General features: G+C 45.5%; 2 protein-coding genes across 2 annotated transcripts; both read right to left on the minus strand.

Moving 5' to 3' along the window:
- Positions 1 to 734: 734 nt before the first annotated feature.
- On the minus strand, positions 735 to 13,058 carry METTL2A (methyltransferase 2A, tRNA N3-cytidine). The gene is made up of 9 exons (XM_072356541.1): positions 12,904 to 13,058; positions 11,366 to 11,457; positions 7,843 to 8,195; positions 7,127 to 7,176; positions 6,615 to 6,675; positions 5,681 to 5,820; positions 4,243 to 4,349; positions 3,971 to 4,036; positions 735 to 2,262 (listed from the first exon to the last, which is right to left on the minus strand). The coding sequence occupies exons 1-9, from the start codon at positions 12,993 to 12,995 to the stop codon at positions 2,111 to 2,113; spliced, it is 1,113 nt and encodes a 370-aa protein (XP_072212642.1). The 5' UTR covers positions 12,996 to 13,058; the 3' UTR covers positions 735 to 2,110.
- An 8,664-nt stretch (positions 13,059 to 21,722) lies between these two features.
- Positions 21,723 to 23,569, minus strand: LOC140262487 (uncharacterized). The gene is made up of 6 exons (XM_072356876.1): positions 23,473 to 23,569; positions 23,119 to 23,306; positions 22,953 to 23,032; positions 22,484 to 22,624; positions 21,981 to 22,040; positions 21,723 to 21,817 (listed from the first exon to the last, which is right to left on the minus strand). Exons 1-6 carry the CDS (start codon positions 23,551 to 23,553, stop codon positions 21,723 to 21,725), a joined length of 645 nt encoding a protein of 214 aa, XP_072212977.1. The 5' UTR covers positions 23,554 to 23,569.
- Positions 23,570 to 23,822: the final 253 nt, after the last annotated feature.

A 23,822-nucleotide genomic window follows, 5' to 3' on the forward strand; every position in this document is an offset into this window, starting at 1 on the left:
TTGCTAAGACTGATTCTTTGCCTGGATAAGATGAGGAGACATGAAGTTGCTCAGCTCCTGGGGGCCTTCAAGAGCAGTTTGCCCAGACTTTTGAGTTTCCAGCCTTGCTGGGGACCAAACTTTGTAGGCTTAGCACAAAAACAAAAGTGGCTGCATAGCTCTGGGGTTTGGTCAAGCTTGTGGCCAACAGATGATAAATATGTTAGAGGCAAGTGAAAGGGATGGAAGGGGAATTCAGAATTTCATTGGTGTTTTCTCTTGCCTTTAATACTATCATTTCTTTCAGCATTTCAAGCCCACAGGCTAACTGACAGGATTTGGAGAGTTAAGGAATTCCTCCCAAGCACTGGTGCATTCATGCTTTGACTCCTGCACCCTAATAAAGATCCATCAAGGGCTTCAAGCCTCATTTTTTATGTCATTCAGAAATGCTCCCAGCATTTTAGGAAAAAAAAACCAAAAAACTGGGAAGAGAATTCTTCATATAGAATATACTATAACCAAATGAACAAGAATTCTCTTCCCAACTCTTTGATTCCGCAGTAAGGTAAGAAACGTCCTGACCCAGGAAGCCTGCATTAGAAGACAAACTAATCACTGTGGGGTGACACAGTGATGTGCAAGTTATGAACCGATTGTGTTACCACATACCTAGCAAGGAGCACGCCCCTTCCAACCCTTCACAAACCATGATGCTCCTTGAAAACTCCCACAGACCCTCCAAATACAGCAATGACACTTCATCAGCTTTTACTTTCTCCTCCATTTCAAGAAGGCAGTTATTTCATCATCTATGTGGCCTCAGAGTCGACGGTTATTCTTAAGCAATTGTAAACTACAAATACTAGTGTCCAGATAACAAAATATATGTGCTATGAACAGCACAAACTGCTCTTTAGCTGATGGTGCACACTTAGTAGGCATTGTTTCTTCAAGGAAAAGAAATCAGTAGTTACCTAACAGTAGCTGAAATCCTTCAGATCAAGTGCCCACAGGCATGTGAGTTTCTGTGGAGGCTTCATTTATATTACTCAAACCAGCAATGAAAAACATTACCTCAGAATTTATTCGAATATCCGACGTCCCACATCCTAAAAGTAACAAAAAAAACAACCATGTGAGATAAAGGTTGTCAGCTGTCAAAAGTGGGGTAATACCTTCAGAAAGCCACACTTGGTTTCCTTTAATAAATCAAACAATGTTGGTAGACACTCTTCAGATTTCTTATCAAAGACAAGTGCCTTGCCTACTTTGGTTTAGTGCATTATCATGACAGGGCAGTGCAGTTTGTGACATGGTTCTGCAGCCAGCTGGAACACTTCTTGACTGTTCAGGCAGAAAAAGCAGGTAATGGATTCTGTGCAAACTCTGGTCCCACAAGCTGCTTTGGTTTCTCTGCCCTCTGAAGGTGCTTCAGAACTGGCATCAACCTCACATTTCTGAAAGGTTGAACTCTGCCTGATGAGGATTCACAGCACCTGAGCTATAGTGTGCTAGCTCCCTATACAAACAATCTTGAAGACAGCAAGAGCAATAGTCTGTGTTCTCCACAGGTTATCTGCCCACCAGGATACATCTGTGTGGAAAGTGGCACAGAGAAACAAGCGTGCTCTCAGTTCATGCCCTCAATAAGTGTATTTTAACTTCTGGATTTGCACAGATCTGAAGGACTGGAAGAGAATTGCATGAGATAAGTTGGCAAAGGGATCCATGTGACCAGCTGCAAAGGAAATAAGATCTACCAACTGTGTCTTGGGAACAAAAAAAACAAGAGTACACAGCACAGAGACAAGGTTGAAGATCTTGTTTCATGTAGAAATCCACAGTAAGAGAGGCTTGCTACTCAACTTGCACAGCTGCTCTTAGCATGACTATTTCTTATGTAGTTAAAAACTATGAACTTTAAAAACCCAGCCCAGTAGCAAGACACCTTAATTACTGGTTGGTCTCCTCCTAGACCACTTGTCCTTAGCAAAACTCATCTGAAGTGATGCTAGGTGCTATGAAAGGCACTGAGGTTCTATGCATGCTGACTTCCTCAACAATACATCTCACCAGGAGGAGACCGACCACGAAGAGAATAAAATCTGGCAAAGCATGCCCTGCTTCCTCACAGCTGAGGGGCAGCAGGTTTTTGGTATTTGCACTGGATCCATACACGATACATTGTCATTTGCTTCCCACGGTTCACTTGCAGTCGACGATCAACCAGATTCTGTATTTTCTGCAGGCCAGCTCTTGTGAAGAGATCATCTAATTCATCTGGAAGCAGAGAGAAGAGATGGATGCTACAGCTTTCATTTAACTGATATCTGTTCATGCTGAGAGCTAAATAGTTGAAAGACAGGCCAGAGGAAACTCATGGTCTCTGTCTGGCAGGGAAATATAAAGATCAGACAGGACTTAACTATTGTGTAATGGGGGAAACAAGGCTACAGTCTCATAAGTTTCCTTTGAATTTACCTTCTACAAAGGAAGGAAAGAAGTATTGTGAGGACAACTGGAGTTACAGAGAGTTGATGAAAACAACAGCAGTTCCAGACATTAGTATTGCCTCTAGTAACCAATTAAGGATCACCTTCTAGTGAGTAGGGACAGATCCCTTTCCTTACCACCCCCTCTCTCCATTGCAATTTCAGAGTCTGCAAGAGCAAAGAACCAGATCAGATATCAGACCCATGTTTTTAAAATGGTGGCTGTAAGATCTTTGCTGTATAAGCTGGAGGGGAACTGGATTCATTATGGTTATGTTTGGAAAAAAAATCCTGGAAAAAAAACACACCCAACCGAGGCCCAATCAAAGCACTGAGAGCCCTCAAGGCTGCAACACTTAAATTGGTAAGTATTCCTGACCAAGCAAATGAGTATCATAGTGCCCCAGTGCAGTAGCCGTGGGCAAAGTCAGTCTGAGTCCTGCTGAGCAGCAGAGAGCTCATTCAACTGCAGCTTAGGAGTGTGTGACTGGTATGGAGCTCCTAGAGAAAAGAGCTAGCAGGTCCCAGCTTGTGCACTTTTATCGGATACTTGACATACAGAAGCATTTGCCAAACACACACTGAGGATTAATTTTGTTGTGACAAATGAGACTTGTGCAGTGGGGAACAGAACAGTTCATTGCAGTTGTGTCAGTGCTCTAAAACAGACTATGCAGATGAGCCCTCAGTGGAAGTGACTGGGGGTGCAACTGGTGATAAGGCGAGAGAAATTCAACTCCTGCTGAACGCAAAGAAACAACTGAATCACAGGGTCATAGAATGGCTTGGGTTGGAAGGGATGTAAAGAATCATCAAGTTCCAACCCTCCAACCCAACCACAGGCAGGGCCACCAGCCTCCAGATCTGGGACTAGACCAAGCTGCCCAGGGCTCCATCCAAGCCAATCTTGAACACCTCCAGGGATAGGGCATCCACAGCCTCTCTGGGCAGCTGTTACAGCACCTCACCAGTCTCTCTATGAAGAACTTTCCCCTGACATCCAATCGAAACCTTCTCTTCTTGAGCTTAAAATCATTGCCCCTTGTCCTGTCACTATCTACCTGAGTAAAAAGTTGTTTCCCCTCTTGTTTATATTCCCCTTTTAAATACTGGAAGGAACTAAGAAGTCTGCCCCTAGCTCTGTAATGAACCATACTCCTCACATTCCACTGTGGGAGAACAGTAAAGTTAAGAGAAGTTCTCTCCAGTTGTGTTCATCTGACTGCATACTCCTCAGGCAACAAGATTCAAGAGGGCTTCTCCACTTCCATTCCTTTCACTGTAGCACACACTCCAATCTTAATCTAAAAAGATTTTCCACATAGGAATTTACTGTGCATATTCAAATCAGCATCTGACAGGCTGAGATCCCTGTGTGATTAGGTGACACTTCACATTTCACACTGCTCCAAGAAAGACTGGCTGGAAAGAGCTAGCAACAAAACTTGGGTGCACAGGAACAAAAAGAGGTGAGGATGTGTTTTCCAGCCTCCTACCTTGGGTGAAGAAGTAGACTCTGGTGCCATCACCTCTCACATAGAAGTTAGCAGACAGACACTGACCTAAGGGCAAGAAGGATTTAAACAGTTACCAGCTATCATTTAAAACCAAACAACTGCTGCATATAAAGACAGAAGCACTTCTCCTCCCAGCACACGCTGTGCTTCAGGGGAATTAATGAGCTGCCTCCCAAACAGGGCAGACGCTACTCTGGAGAAGCATAATCTATTAGCGAGCTGTAAAGGCTCCCCGTGGGAAATGAAAATACCTTTCTTGAACCGAAGCTGGGCTAGGTCGTAACGGCCATAATCTCGTAACAAAATCATTCCTCCTGGTTTCAGAAGGTGACTTAGTTTGTTAATGACGCACTGCATCCTGAGGAAAGAACAAGATGGCAGCATTCAGCAGTCTGCAAAATCTAGCCTGTTTGTTTAGCCTACTTTCCCAACAGAAAGTATGAAGTTTCACACATATTACAACTTCATATAAAAAGCTACCAACATCTGAAATCTGGGGTGGGTTTCAGTTTATCTGCCCACCTTTTCTGTTTTTTTTTTTAATCATAGTTGCCAATTCTGCCTTCTTTTTTTCCTCCCCTTCTTTAGCTTAGCCTGCCACAGCACAGATTAGTTAACAGAGCTTAATAGAAAACTGGATCAGTCACAGAATCGGCTTTAATTTTACTTTACACATACCTAGAAAAACTGTGACACATTAACACCCAAAAACTTTCAGACAACTCTTGCACTGGCTCCACTTGTTTTATCTCAATACATTCCACTGCAGGTTCAGCTCCATCAGCCTAATCTTCAAGTACTGCTAAGCATCCAAGACTATTTCCCCATTATTCATTGTCTATCACTACCTATCAAACATCTCCTATATATTCTACTGCAGGTAGACATGTTTCATTTTAACAAGATTCTTTCTCTTCCCTGCTCTTGCAGAGTTCATACTAACAATTCAGGTATTTAACAGCTAACAGCCTCTCTGCACCATGTGTATAACAAAGATACTCAAATGATTAAATATATTCTTACTCACCTGTTGATTAATCTACACAAAGATATGGATGGCACAGCACACATCACTATATTATCAAGCAAGTGCTGAAACTAATAATTCATTATGTAGAAAGCTACCAGTCTCCTTAACTTAAAGACCTAGGGAGATCTCATGCAGCAACATTAAAGAGTGCAGTGAGGTTATTTAGTCAGTTTAGTTGGTATTTTTTTGCAGTTTTAGGATGCAATCACTTGGCAAAAAGTGAATGAAATAGAAGAGCCTTGTTGATATTCCTGACATCACTAGCTGGTGCACAGAACAGAGATGCAACCTTCAAAGCACATCAATAATGCAGGCTGTTTTGGTCCTTGACATCACTGTAAAACTATAGAGATGAGGTAGTAAAGCTGTGGAGATGAAGAACTTGAGACACGTTAAGATTGCAGAGAGACAGCCAGGGAATTTTAAGTCTTTGAAGTAGGTTATGTTGGTATAACTTTAACAGATTACTAAGGAGCCTTAGCTAAACTGGATGAAATGGAAGAAGGTACAGCAGCATGACACGTGTTTCCCAGTTGGCACCAGCAAGGCTTCAACAATTATAGTTTTTTCTTCATCTCTGCTCTTTTTATGTTTCCCTAATAAAGAACTCCAGCTCTGGGTGTATTTGCTTTAGACCCAGAAGGAATTTTCAAACTTACTTCTCTGGGAGAATGGCTGAGAGGACAAAGATGAGAATGACAATGTCAAGGCTTTCATCTGGCATTGGGAAAGGACTTTGGTCATTGCAGAGGTCATGGACAAATGCAAAGCAGCGAGAGGAATCATATTCCACATTGCTCTGTATTTAAAGGGAGAGATATTAGAGCATTAGCAGACATTAGTAGTCTACATTTGATTTCAAAAAGCAAGCTACTTCCAACATCACAAACATCAGACCCAGCTCCATAAAGTTACACTCATAAAATCACAAGCAGATTTCTGGAAGTCATTTAATTTTTGAAAGCTGTTGCTATGGATTGTAGTAACTCCCATAAGCAGTACTTTTGTCAGCTTTGAGGACACAACGACACGCTGGATCTGCTGCTGTGCCCCCCACTCCATCTCATGAAATGACTGATAACATTTGACACTCCATAGACTCATTCTCAGCTCTATTCTGACCTGAGTTTTGTTAGCAGCACTTATCCTTTGACTAAATCCCAGCTTTCTGTTCCACAGAACCTGTCCTTAGCTGTCTGTGCAGAAGCACTTGTACCACTCACAAAATTGCAGTGCTAATAATGCACACACAAATCAAACACAACTTCAGTCGCTGTTAAAAAACAGCCTGAATGTTCTCAAGGTTCAGCAGTTACTCAACTAAAAGAGCATTGCATTTTTTAAACAGAGCTGCCAACCACAGGGGAAAGGAAATCTGGCTGACTTCTCTGCTGCCAGTGTGACGTGGTGAGGACTCTTGATTCCCTCATTTCTATAGTCTTTGATTTAACAGTAAAAGGGTCAGCATCAGGGCTAGCTAAAATAGAAAGCTGCCAAAAGAACTACACAGCTGCTGGCTGCCATGATATACTTAAGTCAGCGTGCAATTGGCACTGTGTACTTCCTACCTTCATAAGTCAGTGCTGAGTTTACCTGGACAAGATTCACGGCCGTTGTAGAAAAGTCACAGCAATAAACAAAAAGGCCTGGGTCACTGAAATAAACAAAAGACTCATCACATATAGAAAGGTGATCCACGGGATATACAGAAATGCATCAGACACAGCACAAAATTGAGAGTCTGAAATCCTGGCCTTTAGTCTCAGTCAGTCTGTCTGTCTCTTATCTGTTGTGCAAAATCTGGCTCATCACTTTGCTCTTTTATGTCTCAGTTATTCTCACATGGAACTGACTGCTTACTTTTCCTTCAGAAGGAGAGATACTAAAGCCTGTATGAAAACGCTTTAGAATGAGACACGTATGCTTGCATTTTAAGACCAAAGACCTCCAGGCGCAAAACACATTTGAAGACTTATATAGTTTGTCAGTTACATCTGGCCTTTCAGCATGAAACTGTCCAAACTAAGAAAGTATGCAACAGTTTTCCTACTGTTTTTCATGGACTGCTTTATCACACAGGTAAAATCTTAATGAGAACTACTTACTTGTTGGTTTGTAAAATTGGGAAGACTGTATTTCCAGCACCACAGCCAACCTGCACAAACAAAGCAGATGTGCACATAATGAAAATTATTCCTTCAACACATCCCATGCATCTGATTTCAGTCTTAACTCTCTACAGCCACAGAACAGAGTGCATCTCAGAAGTAACAAACGAGCACAGCACTGACCATTTGCAAATATCACTGCAAGAACTGAATATGCTCAGCTCTGAGGAGCAGGCCTACATACAAGCACTGTGGGAAACCAGTTCAGTTCTCCTAGAAATCTTACTAACAAACTGTCTATTGCTCCTCTTCTGAGAATGGTTATTGCTAGAAATCCAAGCCTAACAACCAGTATAAATGAGTCACTGAAGCACTGGAAAAAAAACCATAGATTAGTTACATTCCCTTCCACAGAAAATACAGACAAACAAAAGAATCCACTTCTTATAGAAAAGATGGCATTTAAAAGTTTGTTTCAGCATCAGACGATTAGAGGTTTTATTTTAAACCTGAAAACTTGTCCTTGTGCTCTGTGTGTACAGTCCGAACCAAGAATCCCAACAGTTCTAAGCTGCCCTCTCTTTTTACTGATGTAAGTTGACCTTCCCACTAACTTGTTTGCTATGTACATAATTTTACACCCATTACCCAGTCACACAAACATTCATACAAGAAACCACTCAATGTGTGATTCATTGTTTTATAGCTATTACCTCTAATATACGGTAAGAAGCAGAGGATCCTGGGTAATCTTCATAACTTTGTTTTAGCTTCTGTGCAGCCAACTCTTCTGTACAGAACGTAGGACTGCTTTTTATCAGGTTTAACTCATTCTCTGCTCTGGTTTCTAATGTGCAATGTCCATTTTCACAGCTTCCCAGCCCTTCATTTTTGGATACCTCTTCGCAGCTAAGTTCACACAGAGAATCCTCATTTTGACTTGGGTTCCTATTTGGTGCCAGCTCAGGGAATTCAGTGAACAGCCAGTGTCTGTCCTTGAAGAAACCATTTTCATGGATTTTATAAAAGTCATCCCAGTATCTCTTAGCATTCACCTCATATTCCTCTGTAAACACAAACAAAAACATCACCAGCAGTCAAATCAGAAAGGTGTCAGAGTTTAATCAGCTCAGACAGTCAGGGATCACTGCAGACATCTACTCAGTAATCTGCTGTAATAATTATTGATTGAAAATCACCTTGATTTAGGTCGTACCCTCTCATGTGAACTCTCAACCTGCCACTTTACTGTCATTTTGTTAGGAATTAAAAAAAAGAAAGGGAAAAGAGATAGAAGAAGAGGTGTCTTGGTAGGATTTAAGTGAAGGACTTAAAGAAAAGCCCTCTTTGAAATATACTGGAATGAAGATATCCACGTTTTACTTCCGTTTCTAACACTAACCTACTCACTTCACAGGATTAATTCATTTGGAGCCTGGTGACAAAAAGTGAAACACTTTAATCTACTAAGGAATTCTGTGATGAGTGCCTGGAGCTGAAGTCTGACACGTCACTTCTTTTTTCACACTGAGAAACAGAAAAATTGGTCAACTATACTGGCCCAGCATAAAGCTCAATTAGCATTTACACCACACTCCAAGATCACAGGACATCATGTCTTACACAAGTACTCTTGGAGTCCAGTCTGCAGCACTTTTTTTTCCCCCCATGTTTCTGTGCAGGTCAGAGCATCACATGAAATTACAGCAAAAGAGAGGAATCAAGTAAGTGACCACTACCACTGAAGTAATAGCACAGAGCTAAGGTGGATAGACCAAAACTGGTAAGAATTAACTTTAAACAGCGAGCAAAATTATTTTCACACCTACTAAATACAATCCAGTGGCAAGATAAACATTACAGACAATCAGTACACTTATGAAGCTGTGATCTAACAAAATTAGAGTAATCTATATAATTATCCCTGCAGTACAAAGAGCTATTTATAAAAATAATCTCTTTACCTTGATTATGAGGATTTTCTCCTTTTAAGCAGCTTTGTCCTTTAACAACAAGCTGAACAAAACTGTAGACTAGAGCATAAGTTTGTGTCATGATCTCACTGTACCTCAAAGTAAGCGAGGTCAGGTCTGATTATTATTTGCAGAGGAGGCAGTCAGCAACTACTAACGTCAGAGGAATGAGGGTTATTGATTCAGTCTCTGGTCCACTCCTTCCTGAACTGTCACTTCTTTCACGCACCAGCAGGGATACACAAGGCTGCTGGGGTTGGAAACTCTTTCAGCTAACAAAGATATGAAGTCCTGATTCCTGCTGAACCCTGAAGATGCCATGACAGACTCTGATTAAAGGAGGACGTTTACCTCAGAAACTGTGGCAATATTCCAAGCCATCCACTTTGGATTACCCAGATTTTTGCTCTTGTTATGATAAATTACTGTGGAATTCTGTTGGATGCTACTGAAGAGCTGCTATCTTCCACCTAACGTACGGAAGCATTATTTAAAGTTCATTTGCAAAGCACTGAAATAGAGGATAAGTAGTAAAATAAATACATGAACTCAAGGTCCAGCTGCTCATGCAAGAAACAGGGTAAAAGCTAAAAATGACCATACTAATATTTCAGTCTGAGTTCCTGTACAACTTATGCCAGAAAAGGTTGCATCATATTTGCTTCAAGATCCTTTTTATTGTATTAACTCATAAGGACATTGGCATGCGAGCCCAATTCCTCCAGAGACTTGATAAGGACTTCTGACATTTCTGCACAGTTTTGTAAGGACGCCCCCACAGTCAAGCCCATACTCACCATTTCACATTGCAGAAGATTTGTAAACAAAATAAACTGTTTACAAAAGACAGGAAGAGAATTACGGATCTCCTGATTCGCATGGAGGCTAATTACGGAGCTTCAGAACAAAGCCAAGCAACATTTCCTCTTCTTTCCCTGCTCCCAGTCAGCAGATACACCTTCTATATAGCACACAGAACTTCCCTCCTTCAGCATAAATTCTAACAGCTCAAGTCATCCAAAGAATAATACAGCTATAATGACCAATAGCCTGTCTTTGTTCTCCTGCTTGGACATTTCTGATTCTCAAAATACTGGACCCCTCAGGCACGTTTGGCTGAGTTGACTTCCCTATGTTTCAGCCTTCCCATTGTCTCCACACGCTTCCTATTGAATAGCAGCCATCAAAATTTGACTGGCCCCCATTGTTCGGCCTGGGAAATACATCATAAAGACCTGTCAAACTGCTCTAACATCAAATTTCTCTGTGATTTCATATTTGTATATATGTTCTCAAAGCATGACAGAGAGTATCCTTTAATGTTAACCAGATTTTAAAATGAACTCAACACAATGGGTATCACAATAGAAACTGCTGGATACTTCTGGGAATCCGAGAAATGAGGAGTACTGCTCCTTGGTATAATTAAATTTGCTATTGTGAACACAACTGGAAGCTATATAGGAAGTGTCTGAACAGCTCCAATAGCGTTCAGCATTGCCTTACAGATGGCACACTCAACTTAATTTGAGCCAAAGGAGTGGACTCATCCTACAGCTCATCATCAAACAAGTATCTTATCATACTAAAGAACAGGATATCATTTCACCATCATCTGAGGGACCTGATACATCTCACTTGTAGAGGAAAGATGCAAAATGAACCAACCCCAGAACTGCTTCAACCAAGTAACTTAACTACCAGGTAACTTCTGATGATTAACACTCCAATCAGGATAAAATCATTTTCTTTCACTTTGGATTTAACTATTACCATGCTGTTTGTGAACTTGGTAAAGTTGTATCCGGATACTACTTTATTAGATCCTCTTAAGAGAAAAAGTGCTTGCAGCATGCAAAAAACAAGAGATTAACTGTTGCATGTTAAGCTCCAACAGCAAAGCACTAACTGAAGCTGTTGCATTATACTGAAAGAAGCTGGTTGACAGGAAACAGTAACAAGCACTTCAGCGAACACAACACAAAGAATCTCAAGCCAACATGACTCCTCCCAACCAAGGTCACTTCTGCTCCTGTGGAATGAGCCTTGATAGAAGATGGAACAGTCACAGAAAGGTAAACTTAGGACAGAAAGATCCCTGCTCTGCCATTTTTCCCCCACTAGGTATAAGGTATTTCGAACAATTTAGGAGAGGGTGGAGGAAAGATGAATAAATGAAGATGCAAACATAACTCTGACCAGACTCTTCTGCTGCTGTGCACACAAGTCAAGACGCACACATTACAGTAACATCCAAAAGTACCTTGTTTATCTTGTGGCAATAGCTGTGAGCTGTTCTCTTGAACTTTGCTCTTGGCACTGGCTTCCTGCTCTTCTGACCACTCCACATTATCCCTGTTGTAAAAATTAAAGTGCACTACTCAGCTGAAAGTTGTAAAGCAAAGACAGAGGAAAAAAAAGAGGTTTTGATAGTTCTCCAAATGGACAGCTGTGGGGCTTTTCTGCCATCTCCAACTCCAGCTCTGCAGCAATGTAGCAGTTACCAGTGAGGAAGGACAGCTGCCAGATCTGAACAAACCATGTTTGCAGCAATCAAAAGGTATAACAGGAAGGGACCCCAAGAGACACCAAACCTGTCTGATGGTCAGCCAAGTCCAGAGGAACTAAATCCTTACTGCCAAACCACTCAGCAAAAATAGGCCTCTTTGGAGAGGAGCTGCCTTTCCCACATGGAGAATAAAACACTGTTCCTATGCAGGCAACTACTTTTACTCAAGCAGGTCAGCAAAATGGGCATTTCATTTAACTGTCTTTGAAAATTACATTCTCCTTCTCAAGTTAAAAGGAAAAAAAAAGGCAGGTAGGGTTATTTGGAAGGCAAAGTATCACATTAACATTAAATCCAATTATGAGAAAATGGAGCATTAAGAACCTATTAGTAACTTAAATGCACATACAAAGTTGTGCAGTCATTAAGGTGATTCACTTGACTTTTCTTCTTTAAAACCAATAATGAAAAGCAGAACGCAAGGATCAAGAAGAACTGCTCTGGCCTCAGAAAGAATTGGCCTTTTGATATTAATTAGCAACACAAAGCCTTAAGTGTTGTGTCTGAAAAACTACATTATTAGGAACTTCTGCAGGGAAATACCATTGAGGACACACTTTGTAGGTCCCAAAATGAACAACAAGCTGGTGCACGCACACATAACTTTATTACAGCTTAAACAAAGCCAATTTTCAACAGAACAGAGCAACCAGAGACCTGAGGTAGATCTATTTGCTTTAGAAGTGCAAAATACCTCCGAGTTCCCAGGAAATGCAACAATTTGGGCACCTGAAATTTATGAAACAAACAGATTTATCCACGCAAAGACCTGTTGCACCCTAAACCTGGCATGACTCCGCAGCATCACACGGGTGAATCCATCTCCATTCACTTTATACATTAGCTGCTCGTGCGTGCAGACGTTCAAGAGCTGAGAGAGCTTAAAGCAAAGGAACGATTGGCTCCAAACACTGCAGCGCTGAGGGAGAATCCCGACGCATGGAGGACACCTGTTGGATCCTGACCAGCTCCACCAAGGGAAGCTGAGGACCAAAGGGATGAGCGCTCCCCAGCAGCGGCCGGATCCTTCCTCACCTCCAGGCCCTCCCGCAGCTCCACCCCCACGGCCGCCCCCGACCGACGATATCTAAAGCGGCGGAGAGGAGCCGGCAAGGAGCGCAGGCCTCAGAGAGCGCACCAGGCCCGGAGGAGCGGGGAGAGGCACCACAGGGCAGGTAGGGAAGCCAACAAGAGGACCCCTTTGGGGACGGGGAGGCCGCGGCCGCCCTCACCAGGCGTTATGCTGGAAAAGGCGGGCGGGGTCGGTAAGGAAGCGCCTCCCGAAAGGCTGTCGCCGCTCCGGCGCCTCGCTGGGCGCCGCCATGACGAGTCGGTCGCCTCCGGAAGCGGAAGTAGCGCCCCGAGTCTGACCCGTGAGGGGAGTGTCACGTGAGGCGGCAGCGGCGGGAAGTTGGAGGGGTGGGTGGAAGCGGTTCTGTCAGCGCTGTTGGATCACGGAACATCCCGAGATGAGAAGGGACCCGCCAGGATCAGCGTCCGACCCCGGTTCTGCACAGCACCACCCGAACCCAATGGCTAAGAGCGGTGTCCCACCATCCTCTGAGCTCCAAGGTCGGGGTCGTGCCCACCTCCCTCTGGGACAGGGCCCTCCCTCACCCTGAAAGCTCCATGCTGTTCCTTCAGGCCGCTGTCACAGAGGTCAGACCCTTCGTTTCTCTCCCTAAGAGCTCTATATCCTTAAAGTAAAGTGTCCAACCTATGCCCAATGCTCAGCGTGAGGCTGTACCGCAGAGTGGGACAGGCCCTTCCCTTGGCCTTGGGTTAGGATAACAACCACCCCAACCTTTCCCAGCTTTTATTTAACATTTCGAACGGCAGGAGGAAGGGTGACAGCAAGTCTGGTCAAAATAAACCCCATCCAGCATCCACCAGCTTCTACTGGTGCCCTAAAACAGCCACTTCTTCCACGGTGGCTGCCTGGTGGCTGGCTGGAAGCGGCGGTGTCGGCGGTTCTGTGCCTGCAGCTCCTCGGCTGTCACCAGCTCTCGACACGCGTTCCAGGACCAGGAGTAAGTGGAAAAGGTATGGCAGAAACGGCGGCCGCTGGTCTGCTGGCTGATCTGAGGCCCGTCGATCTTCTGCCACAGATTGAGCAGGCTGGCATGGTTGCGGAGGACCAGGTTGCGCCTGTAGCGTTGTGCCTCCTGATGGAGGGGAGGGGACATTAGGGGGCAGAACCCCATAGAAGAACCATGCAGCTCAGCCCCCACCACGGATATGGCATATGCATATGGCACAGATGTGTGTACAAGGCTAGAAAGCACCTCAGTGCCACACCAGGATGCAGTGGAGGCAGGTTAAAACCAATTTACACTGATGATTAACTGTAATTAATCAAGCTATTACTATACCTCTGGTTTCAATTTTCCTTGCACTTAGGACAAAATTGCTTGTTATTACCCACCTCTAGTTAAAGTGTTCACCAGGCTATTGGAATATACGCTACATGAGTCCAATTCTGGTGTATCTGCTGTACCCACATTACCAAGGTAACACCTCTACTCTGAGCTATATAGTATCTGCAGTGCCTCCTTGCTACTGTATGTACGTGTTGCTACCAAGTATCATTACATATTTCTACTAGCTATTTCTGTATCCTTGCTACCAGGGTGAAAAAAGAGCAAGCAATCAAACCCCTGGCAGTGTAACTGAGTGCCACAGCAGAGAAGAGTGAGGAAATGTGAAGTGAATGAGCACAGAGTATGGGGCTGGACTTCACACTCACACTTGCCTGTCCCTTGCCCTTGCTGGCTCTTGGTGGCTGACACTGCTTGTATGGGCGCTCTAAGTTGATACCAGGGGAGCTTTTCTTCTTGCTGCTCTGAGCAGGAGCCTTTGCCTGATCAAATGAAACATAGGTTTTAAGGCTTGTCCTCAGGCTTCCTTTGGTACTGTTGCATGTAGCTGAAGCACCATCCATGTCTCTCACCTCCTGAACCTGTTTTTTCTTACAGCTGGAGCGGCTCTCCTTTGAAGCTACTGGCTCTTTCTTTCTTTGCTTTGTCTGCTTTTGCATATCTTTTTTTGGCTTCACCAGCGTCTTTGCATCTTGTTTAGAAATCAGTGGGAAGACGGGTACCTGAGCATAGGGGCTCTCTGAATCAGGCATGTGTGCTGGCAATGGGAAATAAGAACAAGGGTCACTGACAGTGTAGCCCACAGCCAGCTGCCCCTTGGTTTTGTTCCTCTGACCAGGGAAGGGCTAGGTAAGTCCCAGATTCCTCACACTGCTGAAACGTGGAGCTAGTCATGCACCAGAGATACCTCTGGGGGGCAGTTCCTTTCTCCATAGGAACATCTGGAGCAGAAGTCCAAGTGTTTGATTTCGTATCTTTCCCTGTGAGTGTTACTGATGGATGAATGCCTAAGGTTTGCTCCAGCTCTGTTTTCTGTGATCCTCTTAGGAATTACTGCCTACACTGTAGGAAACATAGAGCCTTGGGGCCAAGCCTGTTCATAAATATATTGATGATCCAGATGAAGGGATTGAGTGCACCCTCAAGTTAACATCGGATAACATCAAGTTGGGAGGAAGTGTTGATCTGCTTGAGGTTAGGAAGGCCCTACAGAGGGATGTGGGCAGGCTGAGGCCAATGGGATGAGTTTCAAAGAGATCAAGGGCTGGATCCTGCACTTTGGTCATGACAACCCCATGCAGCGCTACAGGCTTGGGGCACAGTGGCTGTAAAGCTGCACAGAGGGAAGGTTTTGAGTCATTAGGTCACAGCTGACTGCACATGGAGTGTATCCATGTGGTCAAGATGGCCAACAGCATCCTGGTTGTGTCAGTAATAGTGCAGCCAGCAGAGCAGGAGCTGATCATCCCTCTGTACTGAGGGATGCACCTTGGTGCTGTGTTCAGTTCTGGGCCCCTCATTACAAGAAAGACATGGAGGCCCTGGAGTGTGTGCAGAGAAGGACAACAGAGCTGTGAGGGGTGTGAGCACAAATCTTATAAGGGAGCAGCTGAGGGAATTGGGATTGTTCAGCCTGGAGAAGAGGAAGCTCAGGGGTGGGCCTCATTAGTCTGCAACTACCAGAAAGAGGGATGCAGTGAGGTGGGGATCTGCCTCTTCTAGGTAACCTGGAGGTGTTCAAGAGCCATGGTGATGTGGCACTGAGGGACATGGTTAGCGGGCATAGTGGGGATGAATTGACAGCTGGACCTGGTGATCTTAGAGGTCTTTTCCAACCTTAATGATTCTATGAAACGTTTGCTAATATAGAGCTGAATGGCAGCATGTGAGCCTTACCTTTGAGTTGTTCCAAATAAGCCGTTGCCTCTTTTTCCTTCATCATTGTGATGCGGGCAGCATTTGCAAAGGAAAATAAAGGATAAACCAGAACTTTCCTGTTTTTGTTGTTGTTCTTTTTGTGACTCACGAGGAAATCAGCATGTAACCAGGCTTTCTCACCAGCGCAGTCCTTAAACTTCTGCTGATAGTAACTAGAAGGCAAAAGAGGGCACCACTGACCAGTGAAGCACAGCCCAAGACCTGTTCAGCATGGGATGCTGCACATTGACATACCTGGAAAGATGATATTTAAAGAGGGTACATGTGGTATTTACAACAACACCTTTGTAAGGTGGGTACCAAAGCTATGTAGGTGCTTTTGGTTGTCCAACTAGATATGGAATATTTCAGGAAATGTAGTCTTGGGCTCCTGTTATCTGTTTATCTTATTAGACAGCATGTAAATATCACAATGAAAGGGGGAACTTCCTTCTCTCAGTTACAACACTAAGAAAGCTGACCTGGAAAGCTGAAATAGAGTTCTCTGGGGCAGAGCTTCCAACTCCAGCAGCTTCAGCAAGACTTTGAGCAGGAGGATTCCTCTGGCATCGACGTGATCGATGTTGTCTGAGTCATTTTTGGCAGGGACTGGAGGAGAGGAGGAGAGCAGTCAGAGCCCCAGCTGAGCCTTGCCTTGCCTTAGGGGGAGTGGAGACCCCAGCAGAGCCCAGCAAGATCTGCTCAGTGGGGATCCATTCTGCCAAAGTGCTGGTTGGATGTCCAACAGGGAGGATGAGTTCTTGCAGCTTTTCATTAGCTGCAATGCTGGATCACAGTGCTGATTTCTTGCTCAGTACCAATTAGAATGATTGGTAACTCAGATATCTCTGGATAAGTGAGAGTTTTGCTGGAGAGGAGCAACATGTACCTGGGTAGGGTGTTTCTTACTTACATACTGTCTGGATAAAACAATTCTTGTCAGTAATGGAGGTCAGAAAGTCAGAGTAATTCATTGCTTTGTCTCCTGCAAACAAGTGGCATCTCTGTTAGCAAGGCAGATTTTTGCTAGAATGAAATGTTGAGTGAGCAGCTCAGAGCTGGCACTGCAGAAAGATTTGCTTACTAGAAAACTAAGGGCAGGAGTAAGAGCTGCTTAAGCTTTCATGTGTAACTGGGCTGTTGAGCATGCATGAGGAGGTCTCATGTGCAACACACATTCACAAAGGATACAGTCACCAGTGAGTGCTAAAACACAACGACTCAAGCACAGCCTCTCCCTTCAAGTACATTTCAATACAGCAATGCCCAGGGCTGGGAAGGCACAAGGAGAGGGGTTGCTTTACATGCACAATGCAATCCATGCATGGTCTGAAGCACTCACCATCAGCATCTGCACACAGCAGCTTCTTCTGTGCCTCTTGCCCATCAAAGCTAATCCCCAGTTGCTTAGCAAGCACTTCCAGTTGCTGAAGGTTAATATTGCCATCCAGGTCTTTGGGGAAGAAGTTGAAAACATCGGAAAATGCTGCAGGCAGGCAGAGAGAGGACAGCAGGTTAAACAGGGTTGGGGGGAGGGAAGATCTACCTGTCTTATGTTCTTTTGGAAACAATGAACTATAATCAACAGGGATTTAAGCAGGTTGTTCCTTGCTGCCGGTGTCAATGCATCTACCTCTAAATGACTGGTGGAGGAGAGCTGGAGAATCTGGGGAGAGGAAGGGTAAGGTGGTATTTAATGTGCAGGGCTGAGTGAGGCACTTGGTTTAGTTCCAGCTCTGTTCTTTTAAGATTCAGCTGTCTGTCTGCCAGGTATTGATGGCTACCTCAGCCCTCAGCTGCTGGGCTCCCACATCCTTGGGACACAGGATTGTCTCTTAACCACAATGTGGTTATTGTGTGGGGAGGACCATGCAGTGCTCAAGGACCCATCTAAAGGTCCAACCACTCCTGTTGGTGCTGACAACGTGTTTCCTGGGGGGTGCATGTAACGAGGTAACGTTACCTTTCTGCTGTTTCTTACTCATGTTCTTCACTGCTTCACTCTCAACTCTTGTCTGAGGAATCTCTGGCAGTTCACTGCCATGCACAGAATAACAAAGAGAGATGGACAGAGCGGCAGCTGAAGCACAGTTGTACAACAGGCAACAGCATATTCCCTGTTTCCACCTTCATGCTCACATGGATGTATCTGTCTCGAGGGGATTTAACACCTTCTTCGTTGGTGGAAGCTTCGTTGCTACATGGGTTTGGGGAACATGGCCAGGAGCAAGAGCAGCTTTCTCTGGATACAGAAAGACACAAATAAACAGTTTCATGGGCTTCCCTCTCGCCAGCATTCACATCTTCAACATCACAAGGAGGAGAGCTGGAAGGACCTGGTGATGCCACTTACTCCCTGTTTTGTGCTACAGCACTAACTCAATGCATCCTTCTGGCCACAGGCAGCAGGACACCCAGCAAGGGAAATCCTAAGTCTCCCAGCATCCCCTGGGATGATAATTCTATAATTCTATGATTCACTGACCATCCATTTGTGCCTCTTTCAGCTCCTCCAGGGCTGAGTGGACGTTCAGGACAGCCAGGAGGGAACTCTCACTACTGATATCATTCTTGTCCTCTATGAAAACAAACAAACAAAAGCCTCATTGAGCACCGTTTTCCATCTAAGCACGGATATTTTAAACATCATCTTAATCATATTAGGAAGGTGCTGCTGCCTTCTGTGCACATGCAGGGCATGGAGGGAGATGAGTTAAATAAGAGCCACGTTATTAATATCATTTGCCTTTCTCCAGCTCTGTCCTCCAGAGAATTTAAAGTCTTTTCAGCACATTAGTGAAATTAATCTTGCCTGCTCACAGGGAGGAGAAAAGCCCTGCCATTATTGCTAGGAGGGGGAAACAGAGAGTACGAGGTGGCTCACAGACAAACCAGGTCTGTGCAGTGCAGGGGAGTTGCAGCAAAAAGGGGAACAGAGGGTGGAGTGTCAGGTAAATCTTTGCAGCCCACTCTACGTCTGTGCTTTCCCGACTTTGTGGCTCAGGAGCTACAGCGCCAGCTTTGCTGTGGGTAGCAACATGCCATTGGAAATGCACTGCAGCTGCTGGCCTGTCTGCCTCTCCTTGCACAGCTTCATTACCAGCAGATTTGCAGTTCATTAAAACATGCGGCCACAGAGTTTTCTTCTGAAGGACTCTTGTCTGATCCTGTTTGTTGTTATCTGGCAGCAGATTTCATTATGGGGATCTTGCTCACCTTCTCCCAGGGGTGTTTGCTGGACCTTCTTCACCGCCTTCATGGATTTACTCAGATTCTTCTTCACAGCTACAGGGGGAGAGGAGAGCTTTCAGTGCAAATAGCAGACAGCTATAAGAACAAGGATAAATGGAAATGATGGGCATCAGAGCACAGGGAAGACGAGGTGCTGGACCACTGGCAGCTGCTGCATGAGCCAGGGGCTTTCCTAAAACATTGCCTGGAGATCTGATGCTTCTAAATGAAGGCATGATGGAGTCCTTGGTGAGGGTTAAGCAATGGGAAAAGGGCAGCAAGGTGGTACTGGTAGAGGAGCAAACACGTCCCTCTCTAACAGACACTTTTCTCCATATCTATTTCACAAGAGTAGGATCTCACTATATTATTGTAATAGAATCAGTTCTCTCGTGTGTCTTGCATTAACATCACATCCTCACTACTTGACAAGCACCGGGGAACATATGAAGAAGGCTTTAAACTCAGCTGTTGGTTTGTAAAGATTTTTAGGCTTCCTGCAAGGGAAAAGGGTATCAAAAGACTGTCCTTACCTTCCACATGTCTCAAGGCTTCATGCACCTCCTGGCTGCTCAGGTGAACTTTGCTGGCTGTGGGATCCAGGATGGAATCAAGGTCTTGAATCTTTTCCTCATCTCCTACAAGAGATGCTGGGCAGTGTTTGATTGGAGCAGTGGCTGGCTCTATGGGGATGTTTGAGGCATGACAGTGAAGGGAAGGCAGAGACCCTCACCATTCACAGCAGCAGGATCCAGCTCCTTTGCAGGATAAGAGCCCTGACTATCCCTGAAGACTGTGCCCTCTATAACAAGAAAGTGTTAGAAACCTCTCCATGCTGGCAGCCAGAGGAGAGAGACTTGGCAAAAAAATAAAGGTTATTATTATTAATAATAATAGAGGCTCCTTTGCCTTTCACCTACCCTTTCCATCTGAGGATCTAAAGGACCTTAGCCACAATAATGCAATGAAACTCCCTCCCCTCCAGGCAGGGTGAGATGCTGAGGCCAAGAAAGATTAAATTCCCTCTCCATGGTCATTCATCACCCAGTGATTCCCTCCATACACTACGCTGTACTATATATATAACACTATAGACACACACTATAGACACACACTATAGACACAAAACCCCAAATCCTTTGATACGTTGAGGAATGGTGTTTGTGTCATGCCAGGACATACAGAACCACTCGTGCCAAGTAATGCAAAGCAAAAATTTAACACAAGATTAAAGGGAAGCAGGGAGAATTTCACCTCTGCTGCGTGCAAGGCATATCCCATACCATGGCTATCTGCAGGCACCCAGCAGCCTCCCTGAGTCCCTGGGTTTCTGGCTGCAGGGGCTTTGCAGCAGCAGAAAACAAAGAAGGATACCAGTTCCCACCTGCAGTGTGTCTGGCGATCTGCTGCAGCTCCTCTCTGGCTGAGATGACCTCCCCAGTGCCCACACTGGAGTTGGGATCCTGACTATTGGCTGCATCCCCTGTGGTACAGGGAGAGATGGAGCATGGCTAAAGGGGAAATACTCCTGAGGAGGGGGGGCTGACAGACAGACAAGAGCTTGCAGGGGGGCCCTTGGATGCAGCTTTAAGTTTTTCTATCAAAAAGGAAATTGACAACACTGAGAACACTCACATCCACAAAGGGTTTGATGATTTTAGAGCATCTTGCCCTGAAACTGATTCCCAAGTTTTTGGCCGGCTACTCATCTAAGCTGGGGATCCAGGATTCCCTAGAGCACAGCATTCTCATTTCAAGCTAACCCTGACTCATTAAAGTCCTGGAGATACTATAAAGGATAAATCCCAGAGCAACCTGGTCTGATCTCACAGTTGACCCAGCTTGGAGCAGGAGGTGGCACTAGAGACTTCCCAAGGTGCCTTCCAAGCAGCATTGTTCTATTATTTTGTGCCTTGGGAAATGGCAGTGTGCTGACTATAAAAGCCAATTCCTTTCTCCTCTTTATCTCCAATTCTGAAGCCTTCTGCATGGAAAACAATCCAAATCCTGAACACCCCAAAGTGCTGACAAACTCACCATCCACAGGTACATCCCCCAGTGCCTGCTGGTGATCAGCGTCCACTAAATGCATTCCCATAGGGGCTGGGTGAGACTTCAGCTCTCCTACATCAAGCTGCTTTCCTGCAACCAACAGGAAAACGTGTTTCACATCAGGACGTTTCCTAGACACCTGGAAAACGTGCTTCTGGGTTATGAGCGGGACAGGATACACCTTGGGTTAGCTACACCAGAAGGAGCTTTGTTCATTTTTAGGCTTAATAAAAGACACCACACTTCTGCTTGCTGCAATGATGAGCGAAAAGAAGTGGGAAGAGCCTGGCTGAGTGCGTACAGAGATCCCCATCTAGTGGTCTCTAGTACCAACAGCTTCCATACAGCCCAAATGTGCAGGTTCAGCGGGGTTGGGAGTTATTATCGCTTTGCAAATGGCTTCTCCTGGGGAACCGTGATCAACCTCCAGCCCCGCTCCTTCTCCAGGAGCACCTCTGGCTGCTCACACTCGTTCAGAGCACCCAGTACAGCCACATGGCCCTGTTTTTGGGGTCACAGCAGTTGGTCTTCATGGTGCTGGGCCCTATCCTGCCAGCAGCCAAGCTCACTGGCATTAAAAAGCAGGGAGATTAGCTAAACATGGCCTTGTCTCATGCCAAAGCTCAATGAGAAACAGATTTTCTGCATTACAGGGTTTGGCCCAGTGTCCCCCTGTGTAGGATCCTGACTGTAGCACACAGTGTGGATGGTGGCTGCTCTCTGCTGTGTACCTTCCTTGTGAAAGCTTCCATCAGCCTCCAGAAGCGGACTTGGTTTCTCCTCTTTGCCTTCTGGAAGGGAAAGAGAAGTCTGGGGTAGGAGCATTCATGAAGACACTGGAGCAGCAGCTGAGGGGGCATCTCATGGCTGCTGGAACTTGGGGCCAGAGGAGAAGTGGGTGCTGGTGGCCACAGAGTAACATGGTCACCTTCTTGTTACACCCATGGGACAATACCAAACCCTGTGCTAAAATGCTGCCAGGATTGCCTGGAGTTACAGATCGTCCCCACCTCCTGGAGGTAAATGACAAAGATTAGCATTATGAATATGTATCTAATTTCTACTGTAAATTTAAAGCTGAAGATTATGGAACTGTGATCGAAATGGGACAGCCTGCTTGAGCCTGCAGCCAGCATGGAGGCTGAGGGGCTCAGAGCTTCACCTCTGGGAGATACCACATGTTCCATGTGTCCTAAAACGCATCTGAGAAGGAAGACAAGGCTGATGCACTCACGTGTCTGGCTTAGGGCAGTGCCTCCATGCTCACTGTGAGCCTGAGTGTGTTTCAACCCCTCCTGATTCTCCTTCTCTGCAGGGTAAATCCCCTGGCTGTCCTCCATGACAGTGCCTGCACTGTGGACATCAGCCTCATACCCTGCAGTGGGTGAAGGAGAAGTGAGGGTGGATGAACATCAGCATTAAGTTCTTCCATTCGAAACAGCCCCTGAATCCTGTTTCTAAATAAAGCTGGATTTATTTCAGAGAGACACATTAGAATCAACACAGTTATAAAATCACAGAATCATTAAGGTTGGAAAAGACCTCTAAGATCATCAAGTCCAGCAGTCAACCCATCACCACTATGCCCAGTAACCACGTCCCTAAGTGCCACATCCCCACACATTCCTTGAATGCCTCCAGAACAGTGACTCCACCACTTCCCTGGCAGCTGGTTGAACTGAGTGGGGAGAACCAGGGGTTACCTTCCACCTCCAGCACAGCCTGGTCCTCCCACCCTTCCTCATCAGGATCCACACGTGTGTTGGGTGAGACCTTGCTCTTCCTACAAATGGAGATGCTAATATTGAGCGCCCATCCCTGAGCCTCAGGAACCTGTGTCACCCAGAGGGCAGAGTTAGGCTGTATTACCTGTGCTGGGATATGACCTCAGGGGGGCAGGGAGTTCCGTGCCCCACTGCCTGGGGGAAGATCTCCATGGTACTGCTGTCCCTTGAGGCTCGCAGCTGATCCTGGTTGCTGCTCACAGCTTTGCTTTTAGTTTTCTTCTTGAGCCGAGAGCGCTGCTTGTTGAGTGATGTGCCAATGGACTGAGGGGTCTGAACCGGGGAACAGCCATACCATCAAACCCCAGAGAAAGGAACAGGAGAAACCTGGGCCTCAGCAGCTGCCAGAGCCACCCCAAGGCCAAACCCTTGGCCCAGATGCACCCCTAGGATTGTGGGACACATGTAGGGAATGGGCTTGTGGTTTGCCCACCCTCACCTGAATTGCTTTATCTGCTTTTGGCACGCCTGTCCTGCGCACCTCCTGCCTGGGTGGGAACGTCTCAGCCATCAGGATCATGCACTGCTGGGTAGACCTCCTGCCAGGTAGGCACCATTCTGTCACCCACCCCAGCCCATCCTGCAGCGTTCCTGACTTGAGGGTGAGCAGGGAGTGTGAAGGAGTCCTAAAACATGGACAGGCATAGGCTCCATCCATCCCCTCACTTACCTGGAGATCCTGCCAGCTATGGAGGTCCTGCTGGATGTGGAGGTTCTGCTGGATGTGGAGGTCCTGCTGGATGTGGAGGCTCTGCTGGATAGTGAAATCCTGCTGGATGTGGGGGCTCT

This window comes from Excalfactoria chinensis, chromosome 24, assembly GCF_039878825.1.
Source record: "Excalfactoria chinensis isolate bCotChi1 chromosome 24, bCotChi1.hap2, whole genome shotgun sequence".
Classification (NCBI taxonomy): domain Eukaryota; kingdom Metazoa; phylum Chordata; class Aves; order Galliformes; family Phasianidae; genus Excalfactoria; species Excalfactoria chinensis.

What these genes read in the sequence shown, in the direction of transcription:
- LOC140262487 (XM_072356876.1), bottom strand. Translation starts at nt 23,553, where the DNA reads ATGATCCTGATGGCTGAGACGTTCCCACCCAGGCAGGAGGTGCGCAGG. An exon ending in GAGGTCATATCCCAGCACAG is followed by an intron (nt 23,033 to 23,118) that starts GTAATACAGCCT and finishes CTCCATTTGTAG; the next exon opens with GAAGAGCAAGGTCTCACCCA. An exon ending in CACTGCCCTAAGCCAGACAC is followed by an intron (nt 22,041 to 22,483) that starts GTGAGTGCATCA and finishes TTTCCCTTCCAG; the next exon opens with AAGGCAAAGAGGAGAAACCA.
- METTL2A (XM_072356541.1), bottom strand. Translation starts at nt 12,995, where the DNA reads ATGGCGGCGCCCAGCGAGGCGCCGGAGCGGCGACAGCCTTTCGGGAGG. An exon ending in CGGCCGTGAATCTTGTCCAG is followed by an intron (nt 5,821 to 6,614) that starts GTAAACTCAGCA and finishes CTTTAAATACAG; the next exon opens with AGCAATGTGGAATATGATTC. An exon ending in AGTCTACTTCTTCACCCAAG is followed by an intron (nt 2,263 to 3,970) that starts GTAGGAGGCTGG and finishes CTCTGCTTCCAG; the next exon opens with ATGAATTAGATGATCTCTTC.